Source organism: Trachemys scripta, chromosome 8 (genome assembly GCF_013100865.1).
Source record: "Trachemys scripta elegans isolate TJP31775 chromosome 8, CAS_Tse_1.0, whole genome shotgun sequence".
Classification (NCBI taxonomy): Eukaryota; Metazoa; Chordata; order Testudines; family Emydidae; genus Trachemys; species Trachemys scripta.
In genome coordinates, this window is record NC_048305.1 from 48,964,864 (window position 1) to 48,979,931 (window position 15,068).

Below are 15,068 nucleotides of genomic sequence, written 5' to 3' on the forward strand. Positions count from 1 at the left end.
TTCTGTGATGTCTGGGAACCAAAGCAGCTGGGGCACATGTTGGAGAGGAGACATCTAGGAACAGTCCTGGTGTCTGGTTCTCTTCTCTTCCAAGATTTAATGTGGACACACCAAAAAGCTATTTTATTGATTTTTTTTTTTCTTCTAGAAAATTCTATAAAATTCATTTATCCAATGCTCAAGATTTAAGTACTTTACATTTTTAAAAATATGAAGTACAAGTTGTTTTAATAAACAAAAGAATTTGGTGGGTCTTTAATGGATCATTTGTCACACCTCATCCATGCTAAATAAAGCATGTGAGAAAATGTATTCCTTTCAGTGTGCCTTGAAGGTTATCAAACTCAGACACAGTCAGATATGAAGCTACTTTTGAGTGTCACCCTCCAGTGAGAGTGCCTTGTTCCCCAAATTGTTATAACTAGGGATATTGAGCTCAGGCATTCCAACTAATTTCAGCTACTGGTAAAATATAAATACACTGGATACAAATCCTAAAGGGCTCCTGGAATTAAATGGAAGATATTGTGGTCCCTGTAGCACAGGTGAATGTGTGCACTGTACACAATCTACTTCTAAGGATCCTTTCATAGCACATTGCTTACGCAGTGGGTGTTGTAATCTTTATGATGCGGAACGTGCTACCTACTGCCAACTCTCAACATTCTACAAAATGCTTAAAAAACTTGGTTTCTCAAAAATGTTTGGTACTTATTTTTATTATCACAATATTTTTCCTGTCTGTTCTTTGCAATTTTTTCTTGCAGCAGTCCCTCCCTGTCTCAGTTTGTTAAATTTAAATTGTAAAGCTTGTGTTATAATTCCTTAAATACATAAAGGTTGTTGTGGGAGGAGTGTTAACAATAATTATTGTTTTCATTGCTGCTTTTCATCTTCCTCAAATTACGTTCAGCAGTGTCATATACTAATCTCAATCCACATGTGCAATTTCCATTGAAATTGGATGGAGTCTTGCATAGGTGGCGAGTTATATGGGCTCATGGTGCCCGTGCTCCATCAATATTTAGCAACGTGGGCCTGGCTCCACCAATGTTTGGGCTTATCGCGCTTTGCGGGGCCCTGCGCTTCAGGGGGACACAAGGTCAAGGGCGGCCTGGGGCGTTAGCAGGGAGGCTGGCGCTGGCAGCAGCAAGCGACCCGGCCCCAGTCTGCCCCGCTCTACTCCCTCCCCGCCCCCATTCCATCACTTCCCCCAAACTGCTGCCCTGCTTCTTTCTGGCTTCCGCCCCCTCCCCCCGGGCGACGCCAGGAGCTGGCGGGGTGGGCTGGGGCTGGGTCTCTCGCTGCTGCCGGCACTAGGCCCCCCGCTAACTCCCTAGATCACCCTGGACCCCGTATCCCCCTGAAGCATGGGGCCCCCCAAAGTGTGGAGCCCAGGGCGGTTGCCCTGGTCTGTCCTATGGACGTTCTGGGAATCCCAATAATTATACAAACCTGGCGCTCATGGAGTCTTGCCCCCAAATTACTGTATCAGTCCTTGGTTTAATCTTATTTGAACAAACCAGCAGAAACATGGAGTTGGTGAATAGCAAGAGCCTAACATTAAAACTCATTTCATTTCCTTATTTTTAGTCTGAAGGGAAAAACCACACAAATGCTGGAGATGCAATTTATGAAGTTGTAAGTCTGCAGCGGGAGTCTGAGAGAGATGATGAATCAGTCAGTCCAACAAGTGGAGGGGGTCCACTATCGCCACAGGAGGATGAGGCTGAAGAAGGTAAAAGTAAAATGAACATGTACAATTCCCGTATATACTGTTTTTTCATAGTTTTTCTGTCTTTTATTCCCATATAGGTTTCTTCCTATTTGTGTCCATCAGGGATGTATTATAATAGCACCCTCCCCCACCCCGCCCAATCACCTGTCATTCACAACTAGTGCATCTTCACTACCAGCAGTAGTGTCCGACACTTTTAGACTGTCCTATCTAGGCTGTTTTATCCAGATGTAGCAGCAGACAGGGTGCATCCATACAGCACTGTGCACCAAAACTTAGCATTCCTCCTCACCTGTTAGGTTAACAAGATAGCAAGTTTCTGTTAGAGGGTTTTTCTTCCAATCAGAGTCCATTATTCTCTAGAAAGAGCTCTCATAATTAACAGTGATGCCAGGAAGCTCTTTGCTGTTTATAGTAGTAATGATTTCTGACTCAATCCCTGGTGCCTGTGGATCATTTTTATGTAACTTAAAAATTTTGTGGATTTTTTTCTTCGTGCTGCCAATCTATCGTGAATATATTTTAAATGTATAGTAAGTGTCCTTTCAGCAGCTTGTTTGATGGAGCAGGCTTCAATAATTACTATTGCACTATTTATTCCTTTTTTTCCAGTGACTATTATTGAGAATAACAAGTGATTGTTCCAGAATTTAATGAACACTGTGCTATTAGAGAATAAATATTCTCTAGATCTTGCCCTCTTGATGTTGTGTAAAACAGTTTTATTTAAAAATAGAATAAATAATAGTACAGAGGTGTGCATAGCAGGAAAAATAAAATGGTAAGTTAAACTTAATGTTAGTTTCCATATGTTAAATTCAAAATACTTGCAAAGGAAATAATCCTCTTTTTAAAATGTCATTACAATGTAACACTGTTCTCATGGAAACTGCATTTAGAGTACTTGCCTAGAAGTTATCCATCCTGCTAGATGTGCAGATTAAATGAGTCACTGCCAGTTGTTCTACATACATTTCCATTGTTATGTACCTTCTTTTGCAGATCATTAATTATTATGATGGAAAAATATAATAGTTTAAAATTTCCCCCTCAAAATATTCATTTGTATTTTAGATCTTGAACTAAGATTTATTTATTTGTTTAATTTCTGTTTAGAGTCAGGGGCCATAAGTACCTGGCTCCATATCATCTCTCCCCCCCCCCCCCCTTTTTTTTTTTAACCTGGTCCTGTTTATGGCATATATTATATATCGTAGGGACTTTCCCACCTCATAGGCTAACAGTTAGTTCATCCATGTATGGGTTTTGAGCGGTTGTTCTTTATTCTTTATGAAGTGCTGTTCCCCACTCCATTAGCTCCGTCATTTTCCTCATGATTCATTGTATGACATTTGAAGCTTGCAATATTATTTATTTATATAATTCCATAAAAGTGTATGATGCCTTATTTGCATCCTCATCTTGCTTACTTGCCCTTTGCAGCTATCTCAATTTCTGCCAACCCCAAGATTAAGCATCCCATGGTCCTTTGTGCGCTAGATGACTCATGCCATGATTAGGAGTGGAAATGTCACTTTAAGAAATAAGACAGAATATTCTTTCAGTCTATATATGAAGAGAGTGGTTCAGTAGGACTTTTGTGCTGCTCTATTGGCAGATGTGTGAATTTTCTTCCCACCCTGGTTTTAAGATCATTAGCATTTTAATGTGAATGGGAAATACATTTCATTGTGTGATAAGAGCAAGACCTCATAGAAAATTGGGATCATGTTTTTCTAATAAATAAACCATACCTTTGTTCTTACTGGTGCCTTGGTTTCATGACACTAACTTCCAGTTTGTCTTTATTGCAAAATCATACAGTGGCCATTTAGGAATATTTCATATCAACCTAACATACGTTTTCATTATTTTATCACTAGCACTGCAGTTCATATTTCTGTCAGCTCAGTCATCAAACCTGAGAGCTGGAGGCGGCACAGAAATATTCCCCTGCTTAGTCTTATTTAATTAATATTAACAGTTTGCTTGTCAAAGCAAAAGAATGCGTTGAACCTCCACACTAAATTGCCTTACCTTGCTAACAAGGTTGCTTAATTCAGACTATAATTTAACTAAAAAGAGATCCAGATGTGTATTGACTAAACTTTCTCTTATATGTTGTTGGAAGAGGTCTCAAGTGAAATGTATTAGGGTATCTGTGCTCATGTTCATAATGCATGGTAAGGTAGTGGGAGAGTGAATTATTAATGTGTAATTTTGACAAGGTGCAAGGCATAGCTGGTTCAAGCACACTCATAGGGGCCTCCTTTGTAATCATTTTTCATTTCTTCCCCCATTTAAATTTGCCCCGACAGAAGACCCCAGACAAAGAGCCATCAGTGGCCAAGAAAGAATCCCAGAGGATGCACCTAGATGGTGGGGAGCATGAAGCACCTGAAAGTGGGGGTCTGGAGTCATCCTCTAGAAACAGGGCAATATGAAATAGCTAGGAGGTTGGAGACTTAGAAGACCCCCATGAGGGGCAACATGAAATGAAGTTAGGCAGCTTGTAACTAGTGAGGAAAAGATAATTCTCCCTCACCTCTCCTGGTCATCTAAGACCCAAACTTGAAGTTCAAGTATCTCCCCCATGCTGCTGTTTCCTCACATGCCTGGCCAAACTTCCTGAGAACTACTACTAAGAAAGAGCAGATCTGCTTTTTGGAAGGCTGGGAGGTAGCTGGGGAGGGAAGCAGTTTTCAGGCATAAGAAGTACAGCACCGGGGTTCTCACATTCACTCCTTATAGTGTGTGATGGAAGAATGAAAACAAGTAGGCACAGAACTATGGCAAAAAAAAATGAAACTGTTGCTCATTACTGTTGCAATGGTTGCAGCTGAACTGGTTCTCCCTGTTTTTCCTTCCACTGTGGGTTCTATAGCTTGCTAGAATTAGTCCTGGTGTAAGGTCACTGAATTGTAAAAGGTGTTAACCTCAGTTTCCTTCTCCTCTACACAGGAAAGAGTATAAATTGGTTGCTTAGGATATAGTTGGAGACTGCTCATGGAAAGGCAGGGTTCCATACTTGAGGTCCTAAGACTGGATTGATTTGGGGAAGGGGAAAGGTATTATTTTTGAGTTTAATTTGTTTTGATTTCTAATGATATTTGCTACCCTTTGAAGACAATCCTTGAAGACTAGGTCTGTTTTTTGTTTTTGCTGAATCAGTCCACCAGCTCAGTGCTCTTTTGATATGAAGTTGATTTACAGCAACTAGGTGTAAATAATTTCGCGAATTAACTTGTCACCTTTGTATCTCCCAGTCATTAAACTGTTTTTGCAATGATGGCTTTTGGGTTCTCTTGATATAGTTTTGTATGATTTCAAAAACTAGTGCTCCCTGCTGTTTCCCACATAAAGTCATTCTTAATATTCAGTGCTTTCAGAAAGTAGTTCAGAAGTAGGAAATAGATGATAAATAAAATGCGTTCTTTACAAACGTGCCAAAATTATACAAAAAGTTGAATTTATTTTGAGCCAACTATAAGATAGTTTTAATGGCACTGTTTTCCTAAGTAAACTTTTATATTGTTGTAAATTGGCAAAGAATAGTCTTCAAAAAGCGATTCATCCTTTAAAAAAAATGAAATAAGTAACACTTTATTAGTAAGATGACACTTCTGGAGACAGTAGCTTGATAAGAAAGAAGTATCTACCCAAAGGTCAGTCATCTTATAGAACATTCTCATGATTTCCTGAAATGCAATGCTGAATGGAAAACTAAGGAACAGTCAGCCTTTCGCTATAGCAACAGATTTCTTAAAGATGATTAGGCCTCCACCATGGCTGACACACCAGGAAGTGAATTGGGCATCTCCCAGACATGAAAGCACGAGTCTCTGCACTGATGCTGGTGCAGAAGGAAGGGACTGTGCTATTGGAGCCATATTGGAATGTGATTAAACATACGTGGATCTTACTAGGGAGGCGAAGTTTAATTTTTTTGCTCACAAGCTGGGGGGTAGAGGTAGAACTTCAGGAGGGAAGAAAAAATGTGTAGCAGAAGTCCCCTGGTCCTCGGACTCTTTTGAGATGGCTTCACTCTCCAGAAATGAGAACAAAGTAATAGCATGTGAGGATTGAGACGTGGAGGAGAGGTTGGTGTTACATGTAGGCACCATGAAATTCAAAGATGAGAGGGAGATCAAAGTGATGGGGGGGGTCTGAAAGCTGCAGAGAAATCTGAGAGAGTTACGTATTGGAGGACCCAGAAAGAGAGAGTAGGTAAGGACAGAGTGAGCAATGTAAAATGATCTGATCATCATCTCAGAGTATGGTAAATTCATGAGGACAGTCTGTTTGAATATAGGACAAGATTACCCTCTATCAGATAGAAACCTTTGTTGCAGTCCCACAAGATTTAACTTTTTTTATACAGCAGCTTCTAATGAGTGCAAATCCATAGCATTTCACTTAAAAAAAAATTACATCTGAGATGAGTCAATATCTCATTTTTACAGGTTGTACATTCTGTTCTCTAACATTAGACCATTCTTACTGCATTGCAAGTTAACCTTTCAGTTATTAAAAATACATTTAATCAACTCCTGCAGCAATATTATTGTGCTATTGGGATGGTTTCTAATCCCTTCTTTAACTGGTGAAAAATTGAGTACAGTATATTAATTTTTTTCTTGCTCTGAATGATGTAACACACGATAGTTTAATTTGATTTATGTTCATACTGTAAATTTAGTGATTCAAGTGTGAATTCTCAGTTTTAAAAAAGTTAATATTTAAATACAAAACATTTCCATAGAATGCAAACCTACCTACAGTTGTATGACGTGTGAATTTTTCATGTCAAATGTTGAAATTTGGAGTTTTATGGCTGCTTCTCTTCCAGAATTATTTTATAACAAAGTTGCTAGGGGGCAGTAGTTTGGAGTTGTGGTCCTAGCTGCATGACATCCTTTCTTCTCTCTCCTGCACTCAAGTCTCACCAACCCCATGAAAATTTGTCTGTGGGAACTCATTTGTGATCCAGGTCAGGAGTGGATGGGACAGGGATGATGGATGCTCTGTGCAGCATCATATTCTTCCTTTTTCCATATCCACAGGACAAATAGGTGCAAGTTGTGGTGGACTGGGTAAGCATTATATGAGTGGATTCTCCCTTCTCTCTGTCAAACCCGCTCCTCTTGAGCAGTAAGGGATAGTTTCCATCTGCAGCAAGTTCTGTATGATGATCTTTGCAGCATAGGGCTTTTCTGTGAATGACTGTGGTCCTCTGTGGATATCCTGATATTTATGAGTATTTGGTGGGATTCTGTGGGTTCTTCTTCGATTGATGGTCTCTATATGTATTCCACATTTGGGTATGCATGTGTACCATATGCCTGGGTTCAGAAATTTTTGGTATGCAGTGTCCATTGGTCCGGGATGTGCAGTTACTCTCCTCATACTCCAAACAGACTATAAAGGGTAGTGTGAACCGACCCCTCTCCAGTTCCTTCTTACCACCGCATGGATGGAGTCAGAATCCTCCTTGTCCACTTTGATCTTTCTTTACTGCGAACCCGTAAATATAATTTATAAATAGTTGCAAATAGTTTCGGTTTTTAGTGTTTTTATAGTTAGTGTAATTAGTTTAGGTCTTCCCACCCCAGGAAGCTTCTCCGTTTGAAGAGGGACTATGCCAAGAGTTCCGGTATTCAAGAATTGTGTCTCCTACACCAGTTCCTTTTCCATCAGCAAGTGCCACCAGCACTGCTTTTATTGCCTTGGGGAGACTCTTATTGCCAACAAGTGCAACATCTGCTGCTCGTTCCCTCCCCAAACTCATAAGGGATAAGAGCTTTTTCTGCAGAAGCACCTCATGGAGCAGGACGTGAAATCTCATTCAGATTCAGGCTGGAGAGACCTTCCCCCCACAACGGCCTCAATCTATGAGCAGCAGACATCTGAGCATGACCTCCAGAGTTGAGGCAAAATCTTAAGTCTAAGAAACCCTCTCACAAGAGAGGGGGACATGAACATAGGCATAAGGACAGATCTCTAGCCAGATCTGCTTCTAAGAGAGAGGATTCCTCCCCGTCCTGTCAAAGTCAAGTGAACCTTCACGTATGGGTTCTAAAGAATTAGGTCTGCATAAACCTTCTGTCCTAGAAGGACAGGCGTGAAGGATCCAATCATACTGGGTCCAGCTCCATCCTGCAAACCTAATGAGCGGTACCCAACAGTTCCGTGTAGGAGTTCAATGCTGGGATCCCATCTGATGGCTCCGATGTTCTCGCAGTGGCGGATTATCAGCTGGACCCACAGGACCTGTGCCCAGGGGCCCTGGCCAATTGGGAGACCCTTGAAAAATGGGCAACCCGTCCCCAACAGACAAGCACTGGACGGGGCAGGGGAAGTCTCTACACTCCCCCGACCCCACTCCCTGGCAGCAGCGCTGGGTGGGTGAGCGGGGGAAGCCCCCTGCCTCAACCCTGCTAAATGACTGGGACGGCATGGAGAGTCCAGTGCTCCTCAGCAGCCGCCCAGGCAGGGAGAGGAAGGGACGGGGCCAGAGCCTCTCCAGCTACGCTGGAACACTGCCCACAGAGCTGCCTGGGAGAGAGCCTGGCTGGGGAGGGGCAGCAGCCTGCTCACTGGCCAGGCTCCGCAGAAATGCGGGGCAGTGGGGGAAGCCCCAACTCCCTGACCCCTGCTGTGGTCCCGGGACCTGAGGAGATCTGGCTCCCTGCTGCAGCCTCAGGGCCCAGGTGAGGGGGGTAGGACTGTGTGGGGCCGTGGGTGAAATGGTGGTGGGGCTGCAGGCAGAAGGTGTGCTCTGGCCCAGGGCCCCACGAAACCTTAATCCACCTCTGGTTCTCCATGCCAGATCTCTGAAACACAAGACATTTGCATTACCTGGATCCACTGGTCCACTCCTCAGGAGCCCTCAAAACACTAAGGAAGACCGAAGCCTTTACCTCACTGGAGGATGTCTTCATTCTGTCCTGCCCACAAGCTCCCTGGCTCTCATGCTTGGCTCATTTAGAAACATGCCTACACCCGGGGAATCCACCTTGTGGGAAAGAATATCTTTCCCTACTATGTCCACAACTTGGAACATCCTTCCCCATGTATCATTGGCACTGCTGGTAGAACACGAGCCTATCATTTTATCAAGTGACTGACACTCCAGATGAGGCTCCTTCTCCCACAAGGGAAACGAGACCAAAGAAGGTATTGGAACTGTCTGCCTCCTTCCAAATGCGGCTACCCCAGGGACCACTGGTATCCGATGCCTTACGCTCTTCCCCTTCTGGCTGATCCATACTGGTCTTACTGGGGCCTGTAGGCATTGTGGATCTATGCAGGAATCACACCAACTGTCTTCTCCTATCCATTCCAGTTGGCTCCGTCGGAATTTAAGAGGAGGCCAAGTTGGATCCAGTTGTTCTGGTGGGTATATCATTCTCATCGAAAGAGGCGGTTGCTCCATCATCTCCCTCTCTGATGACAAAAAGCAGTACAGGAATTGTGGCAATGTAGCTCCAGATATCTCCTTAAAGAGGTCCAGGACACACAACAGGGCCTATTGGACATCCTCCAGGCCTCTGGCCCTTTGAAGGTGGCCCTTGCAGTTTTGGAACCCACCAGATTGGTGTACCCCTACCCCAGAGAGCTGAGAAATCACATTTTGTGCCAGATAAAGTGTCAGAGGTTTCTTCTGCTCATTAAGTTCCCAACTCCTTAAGTGGTTCGAGTGGCTGCACAAAGGCCCAGACTACTCCAAGACTACCCCAACTGACAAGGGTGCAAACATCTCGACCTTTTGGGTAGGAAAGTGTCATCAGCTAGTCTCCAATTCAGAGCTGCTAACTATGAGGCATTGTTAGCAAAATATGATTTTCTGGATTATGCCAAATTTGCCGACTTTAAAAACAGACTTCCCTGGGAAGCTAGGGCCCAGTTCCAAGCCCTTACTGATGGAGGCAGGTTGGTGGCCAAGATGTCACTTCAAGTGACAGTAGATGCTACTGATACTGCCTCTAGAGCCATTGTCACAGCTGTAGTCATGAGACATGAGTCATGATTGTAATTATAGAATAGAATCATAGAAATGTAGGACTGGAAGGGACTTCAATTGGTTATCTAATCCAGCCCCCTGTACTCAGGCCAGGACTAAGGATTATCTAGACCATCCTTCACAGGTTTTTGTCTAACTTGTTCTTAAAAATCTCCGAAGATGGAGAGTCCACAACCTCCCTAGTTAATTTGTTCTGAAGCTTAACCATCCATATAGTTGGAAGTTTTTTGTAATGGCTAACCTAAATCTCCCTTGCTGCAATTTAATCCCATTACTTTCTTGTCCTGTCCTCAGTGGATAAAGAGAACAATTTATCACATTTCTTTTTATAAGAAGCTTTACATAATTAAAGACTATTATCAGACACTCTGCTTAGTCTTCTCCAGCTAAACAAACCCAGTTTTTCAATGTTTCCTAATAGGTCATGTTTTCCATACCTTTCATCATTTTTGTTGCTCCTCCTCTGTACACATCTTTCCAGAACTGAACACAGTTCTCCAGTTGAGTCCTTATTAGTGCTGAGTAGAGTAGAAGAATTACTTCTTGTCTTGTTTGCAACACTTCTGCTAACACATCCCAGAATATTTGCTTTTTTTAGAACAGTATTACCCTGTGACTCAATCATATTTAGTTTGTGACCCACTGTCACCCTGGACCTTTTCTGCAGTACTTCTTCCTAGGCCAGGATAGGCAACCTATGGCACATGTGCTGAAGGCGGCACGCGAGCTGATTTTCGGTGGCACTCACACTGCCCGGGTCCAGTCTGGGGGGCTCTGCATTTTAATTTAATTTTAAATGAAGCTTCTTAAACATTTTAAAAACCTTATTTACTTTACATACAACAATAGTTTAGCTATATATTATAGACTTATAGAAAGAGATGTTCTAAAAACCTTTAAATGTATTACTGGCATGCGAAACCTTAAATCAGAGTGAATAAATGAAGACTCGGCACACCACTTCTGAAAGGTTGCCGACCCCTGTCCTAGGCAGTCATTTCCCATTTTGTATTTGTGCGACTGATTATTCCGTCCTGAGAGTAGTACTTTTGCATTTCTCCTTTCTGAATTTCATCCTGTTTAATTTAGACCATTTCTCGGTCTGTCAAGATAATTTTGAATTCTAATCCTGTCCTTCAAAGCGCTTGCACCCCTTCCAGCTTGGTATTGTCAGAAAACTTTATATGTGTACTCTCTATGCCATTATCCAAATAATTTATGAAGATATTGAATAGAACTGGCTCAGGACAGAGCCCGGTGGGACCTCACTTGATATGCCCTTCGAGCTTGACTGTTACATATCACCTTATCTTCTAGGTTCTTACAAACTGATTGTTTGACTGTTGGCTCCATTATCTTTTCAGGTACCAAAGTTAAGCTGACTGGTCTGTCAGGGTTCCTTCCCCACTCTGAACTCTAGGATACAGATGTGGGGACCCGCATGAAAGCCCCCTAAGCTTATTTCTACCAGCTTAGGTTAAAACCTGTTACTCTGCCACCACCAAATGATTTAACAAGAAACAGGGAAAGGACCACTTGGAGTTCCTCTTCCTCCAAAATATCCCCCTAAGCGTTATACCCCCTTTCCTGGGAAGGCTTGAGAATAATATCCTAACCAATTGGTTACAAAGTGATCAAAGACCCAACCCCCTGAATCTTTGGACAATGGAAAAATCAGTCAGGTTCTTAAAAGAAGGATTTTATTAAAAAGAAAAGGTAAAAATCATCTCTGTAAAATCAGGATGGAAAATAACTTTACAGGGTAATCAGATTCAAAGAGCCCAGAGGAACCCCCTCTAGCCTTAGTTTCAAAGTTACAGCAAAACAGGGAAACCTCCCTCTAGCAAAGGAACATTCACAAGTTGAGAAAAACAAAGATAGACTAAAAGAAGAACAGGAGTACTTGTGGCACCTTAGAGACTAACAAATTTATTAGAGCATAAGCTTTTGTGGACTACAGCCCACTTCTTCGGATGCATATAGAATGGAACATATATTGAGGAGATATATATACACACATACAGAGAGCATAAACAGGTGGGAGTTGTTTTACCAACTCTGAGAGGCCAATTAATTAAGAGAAAAAAAACTTTTGAAGTGATAATCAAGATAGCCCAGTACAGACAGTTTGATAAGAAGTGTGAGCATACTTACAAGGGGAGATAGAATCAATGTTTGTAATGGCTCAGCCATTCCCAGTCCTTATTCAAACCGGAGTTGATTGTGTCTAGTTTGCATATCAATTCTAGCTCAGCAGTCTCTCGTTGGAGTCTGTTTTTGAAGTTTTTCTGTTGTAATATAGCCACCCGCAGGTCTGTCACTGAATGACCAGACAGGTTAAAGTGTTCTCCCACTGGTTTTTGAGTATTTTGAGATAGACTAATACGTCTTGCCTGGCTATTACTTACAAGTTGATATATGAGAGACTTGTTTAGAAAGATTTGGAGAGCATGGATTGAGGTCCGGTCCTTCTTCGTCCCAAGAGCGAATACCACCAAAACAAAGAGCACAAACAAAAGCCCAAAAGCCTTCCTCCTCCCCACCCCCAAGATTTGAAAGTATCTTGTCCCCTTATTGGTCCTTTGGGTCAGGTGTCAGCCAGTTACCTGAGCTTCTTAACCCTTTACAGGTAAAAGGATTTTGGTGCCTCCGGCAAGGAGGGATTTTATAGTATTGTACACAGGAGGGTTGTTATCTTTCCCTTTATAGTTATGATGGTCTATAATTCCCTGTAAATCCTAGGGGTACCTCAGGGAGGACCAGAATAACATTGAGAACCTTCCTTTTGATGAGTATAACCTCTTTAGTGAGAAGACCAATGAGTCTTATACACTCTAAAACAGCTGTTCTCAACTGGCCACTTGTCATTTCAATTGGGCCGTGGGGCTCTGTGACTGTGAAACCCCAAGCCCCGGCACCCCCTCGTGGGGCTGAAGTCCTGAGCCCAGGGGCAGAGTTGCTCCCTCCCCAGTTGTTGTCCTTTACCCACAGTGAGGCAGTCCCAGGGGCAACCTCACACCCTCCCTCCACCTCCTTCTCTCCCCCTGTCCAGGTCGGAGGTGGAAAGCTGGAGCTGGGCATTGCAGGGTGGTTGCTGCTCTGGCTGGTGCCATGCAGCAGGCAGCCACGGAGCTCCCCCATCTCCTGCTGCTGCCCAGGACTGCTCCTCAGCTCCCAGCTCCTTTTGACTGCTTAGGCAGCCAGTAAGAGCCTCCCTGACCCTGGCTCCAGAGCCCTTGGGGAGCAGCGACTACAAGGGGGGCCACCCTGGCACACAGCCCCAAGCAAAACTATAGGCCCAGACCACCTCCTCAGGCATCTTATCATCAATACCTATATGAACTCCCACATAAGAAGCTAAGAGCTCAAAGATCCAGATATATGGCTACTTCTATCTCCACAGCCACCATCCAACCCCACCCACTCTGCCTTCAGCTGGGCAACAATAACTACAGACAAGTGGGTACTAGACATCATCCACCAAAGCTACATAATCAAGTTTGTTTTTCCTCTCCACCACAAACCCCCTTCCCAGCTTCTTTTCATATTCTTCTCCTTGAGGGGGTGAGACCCCATTCCACAGAGCGTAAGCAACTGCAATGGCATCTTTTCTAGATGTACTTTTACTAGAAATATGTAGACCTGGAGCACCTTACACACCTTCACAGGACACGATGCCTTGATCTACTGTTCTGGCACAGAGATGACTGAGGGGACAGCTGTATTACAGACAGGCCAGAACATCTGCATCCTCACACCCACCTCCTGTTTGACTACTGCTTACTAATGTCCCATGTGTGGAATATACATAGGGATCATCACTCAAAGAAATGGAAGTTACTTACCTGTAACAGTAGGTTCTTTGAGATGTGTGGTCCCTATCTTTATTTCCCTCCCCACCCTCCATCCCCTCTGCTGCAGATGATAGCCAGATTCGTGGTAAGAAAAAGAATTGAAGAGGTGTCTGTCCACACTGCCCTTAATACTTTCTGTTTGGAGCACAAGCAGATCAGTTGCGATATGTGGACCAACAGACGCTGCTTACTAAAAATTTCTGGACTCAAGCAAATGGTGTATGTGCATACAGATAGGGACCATACATCTTGAAGCACCTCCAGGTACAGGTAAGTAACCTCTATTTCTTTGGGCCAGGGTTCCCCCTCACTACTGTTGCTTGAGGCCAGCCCCGCTCCTCCAACAGAATGACGAGTAGAAACAGCTAGCAAAAATTTGAGGATTTTTCCAGTCCCCTGTATGGAAATAGACCACATAGGATATCTTGGGACCCTAAGTGAGGTTCTTTTTAGGAACTTCAATTTTGTTTTAGGCTAAATTTGTAAAATCCTAATCTCTGCACGTTCAGTTTTGTGTGGGCAAACATTTTGTACACTTTTGCACAGAGTGAGTGCAAATCATGAAACTTACATTGCAGACCTCATTCATGCACCCAGTAGTGCAAACTGAGGACAAATGGATTATATGTATGGATGTGCTAACACTTATACATATTAAATAATCATTTTGGAATCTGCATTGACACTTTTGAAAATCTGGTCTATCAACTCTAGTTCAACTCAGTTGGCTTTCTGGAATGCTTAAAAATGTGATTTTGATAATTTTATCTGCTAATCTAATCAAAGGCTAAAATATAGTCACTTCAATTTATGCTTTGTAAAATTGATGTTTTACCTTTTAAATAATAAATGACAGTAAATTGATGTAGCTTGTGCAGAGCGCAGAAATGAGCCTGATTATGAGATTGAACCACTGTGATCACATTATACCTGCCCTGCGTTCTTTACCTTAGTTACCTATAAAATGGCATATTGATTTTTTTTTTTAAGGTATCCTTGTTGGTTTATCAAGTCTCCAAGGGGGGAGGATGGAGTTACCTATGCCCTCAATAACCTCTGTGACCTTTTTTCTAGTGAGTGTCCGGGTTCTGATGCAAATCACATTTTAGGTTTTCACCTTTATACCTTAGGTTGATTGACTTGAACCCTTACTGTTTTGGTCCCTAAGGGTTATGAATTGCTCCCACTAGATATCCAAGTATCTCTCATCCCACTCTTTTAAAAAAAAAAAAAAAAAAAAAAAATCTTTTTTGCATTTTCATAGAGATGTCAAATTCAGATGGTACAGTACATTTTGAAGGAATTTACATTTTTAGGAACACTTATCTATTGTGCAGCATTTAATTGGTTTTGTCATCAATGTGGGTGTAAAACTAGTGAACTGTAAAGAGAATGATGCTGAATGAAGAGTGGGGGGAAAATTATCTATTAAGATTTAAGTGAAGTATATACC

At 42.6% G+C, this 15,068-nt stretch overlaps 1 protein-coding gene across 4 annotated transcripts in view; it reads left to right on the forward strand.

Annotated features, from left to right (window-relative positions):
• The window catches only part of RABGAP1L (RAB GTPase activating protein 1 like), a 544,030-nt gene that overhangs the window by 147,460 nt on the left and 381,502 nt on the right, over positions 1 to 15,068 (forward strand). For all 4 annotated transcript variants that reach the window (XM_034779149.1, XM_034779151.1, XM_034779152.1 and 1 more), the window contains exon 11: positions 1,594 to 1,738. In XM_034779149.1, coding sequence (XP_034635040.1) covers positions 1,594 to 1,738 — 145 coding nt within the window. The remainder of the gene's footprint in view (positions 1 to 1,593; positions 1,739 to 15,068) is intronic.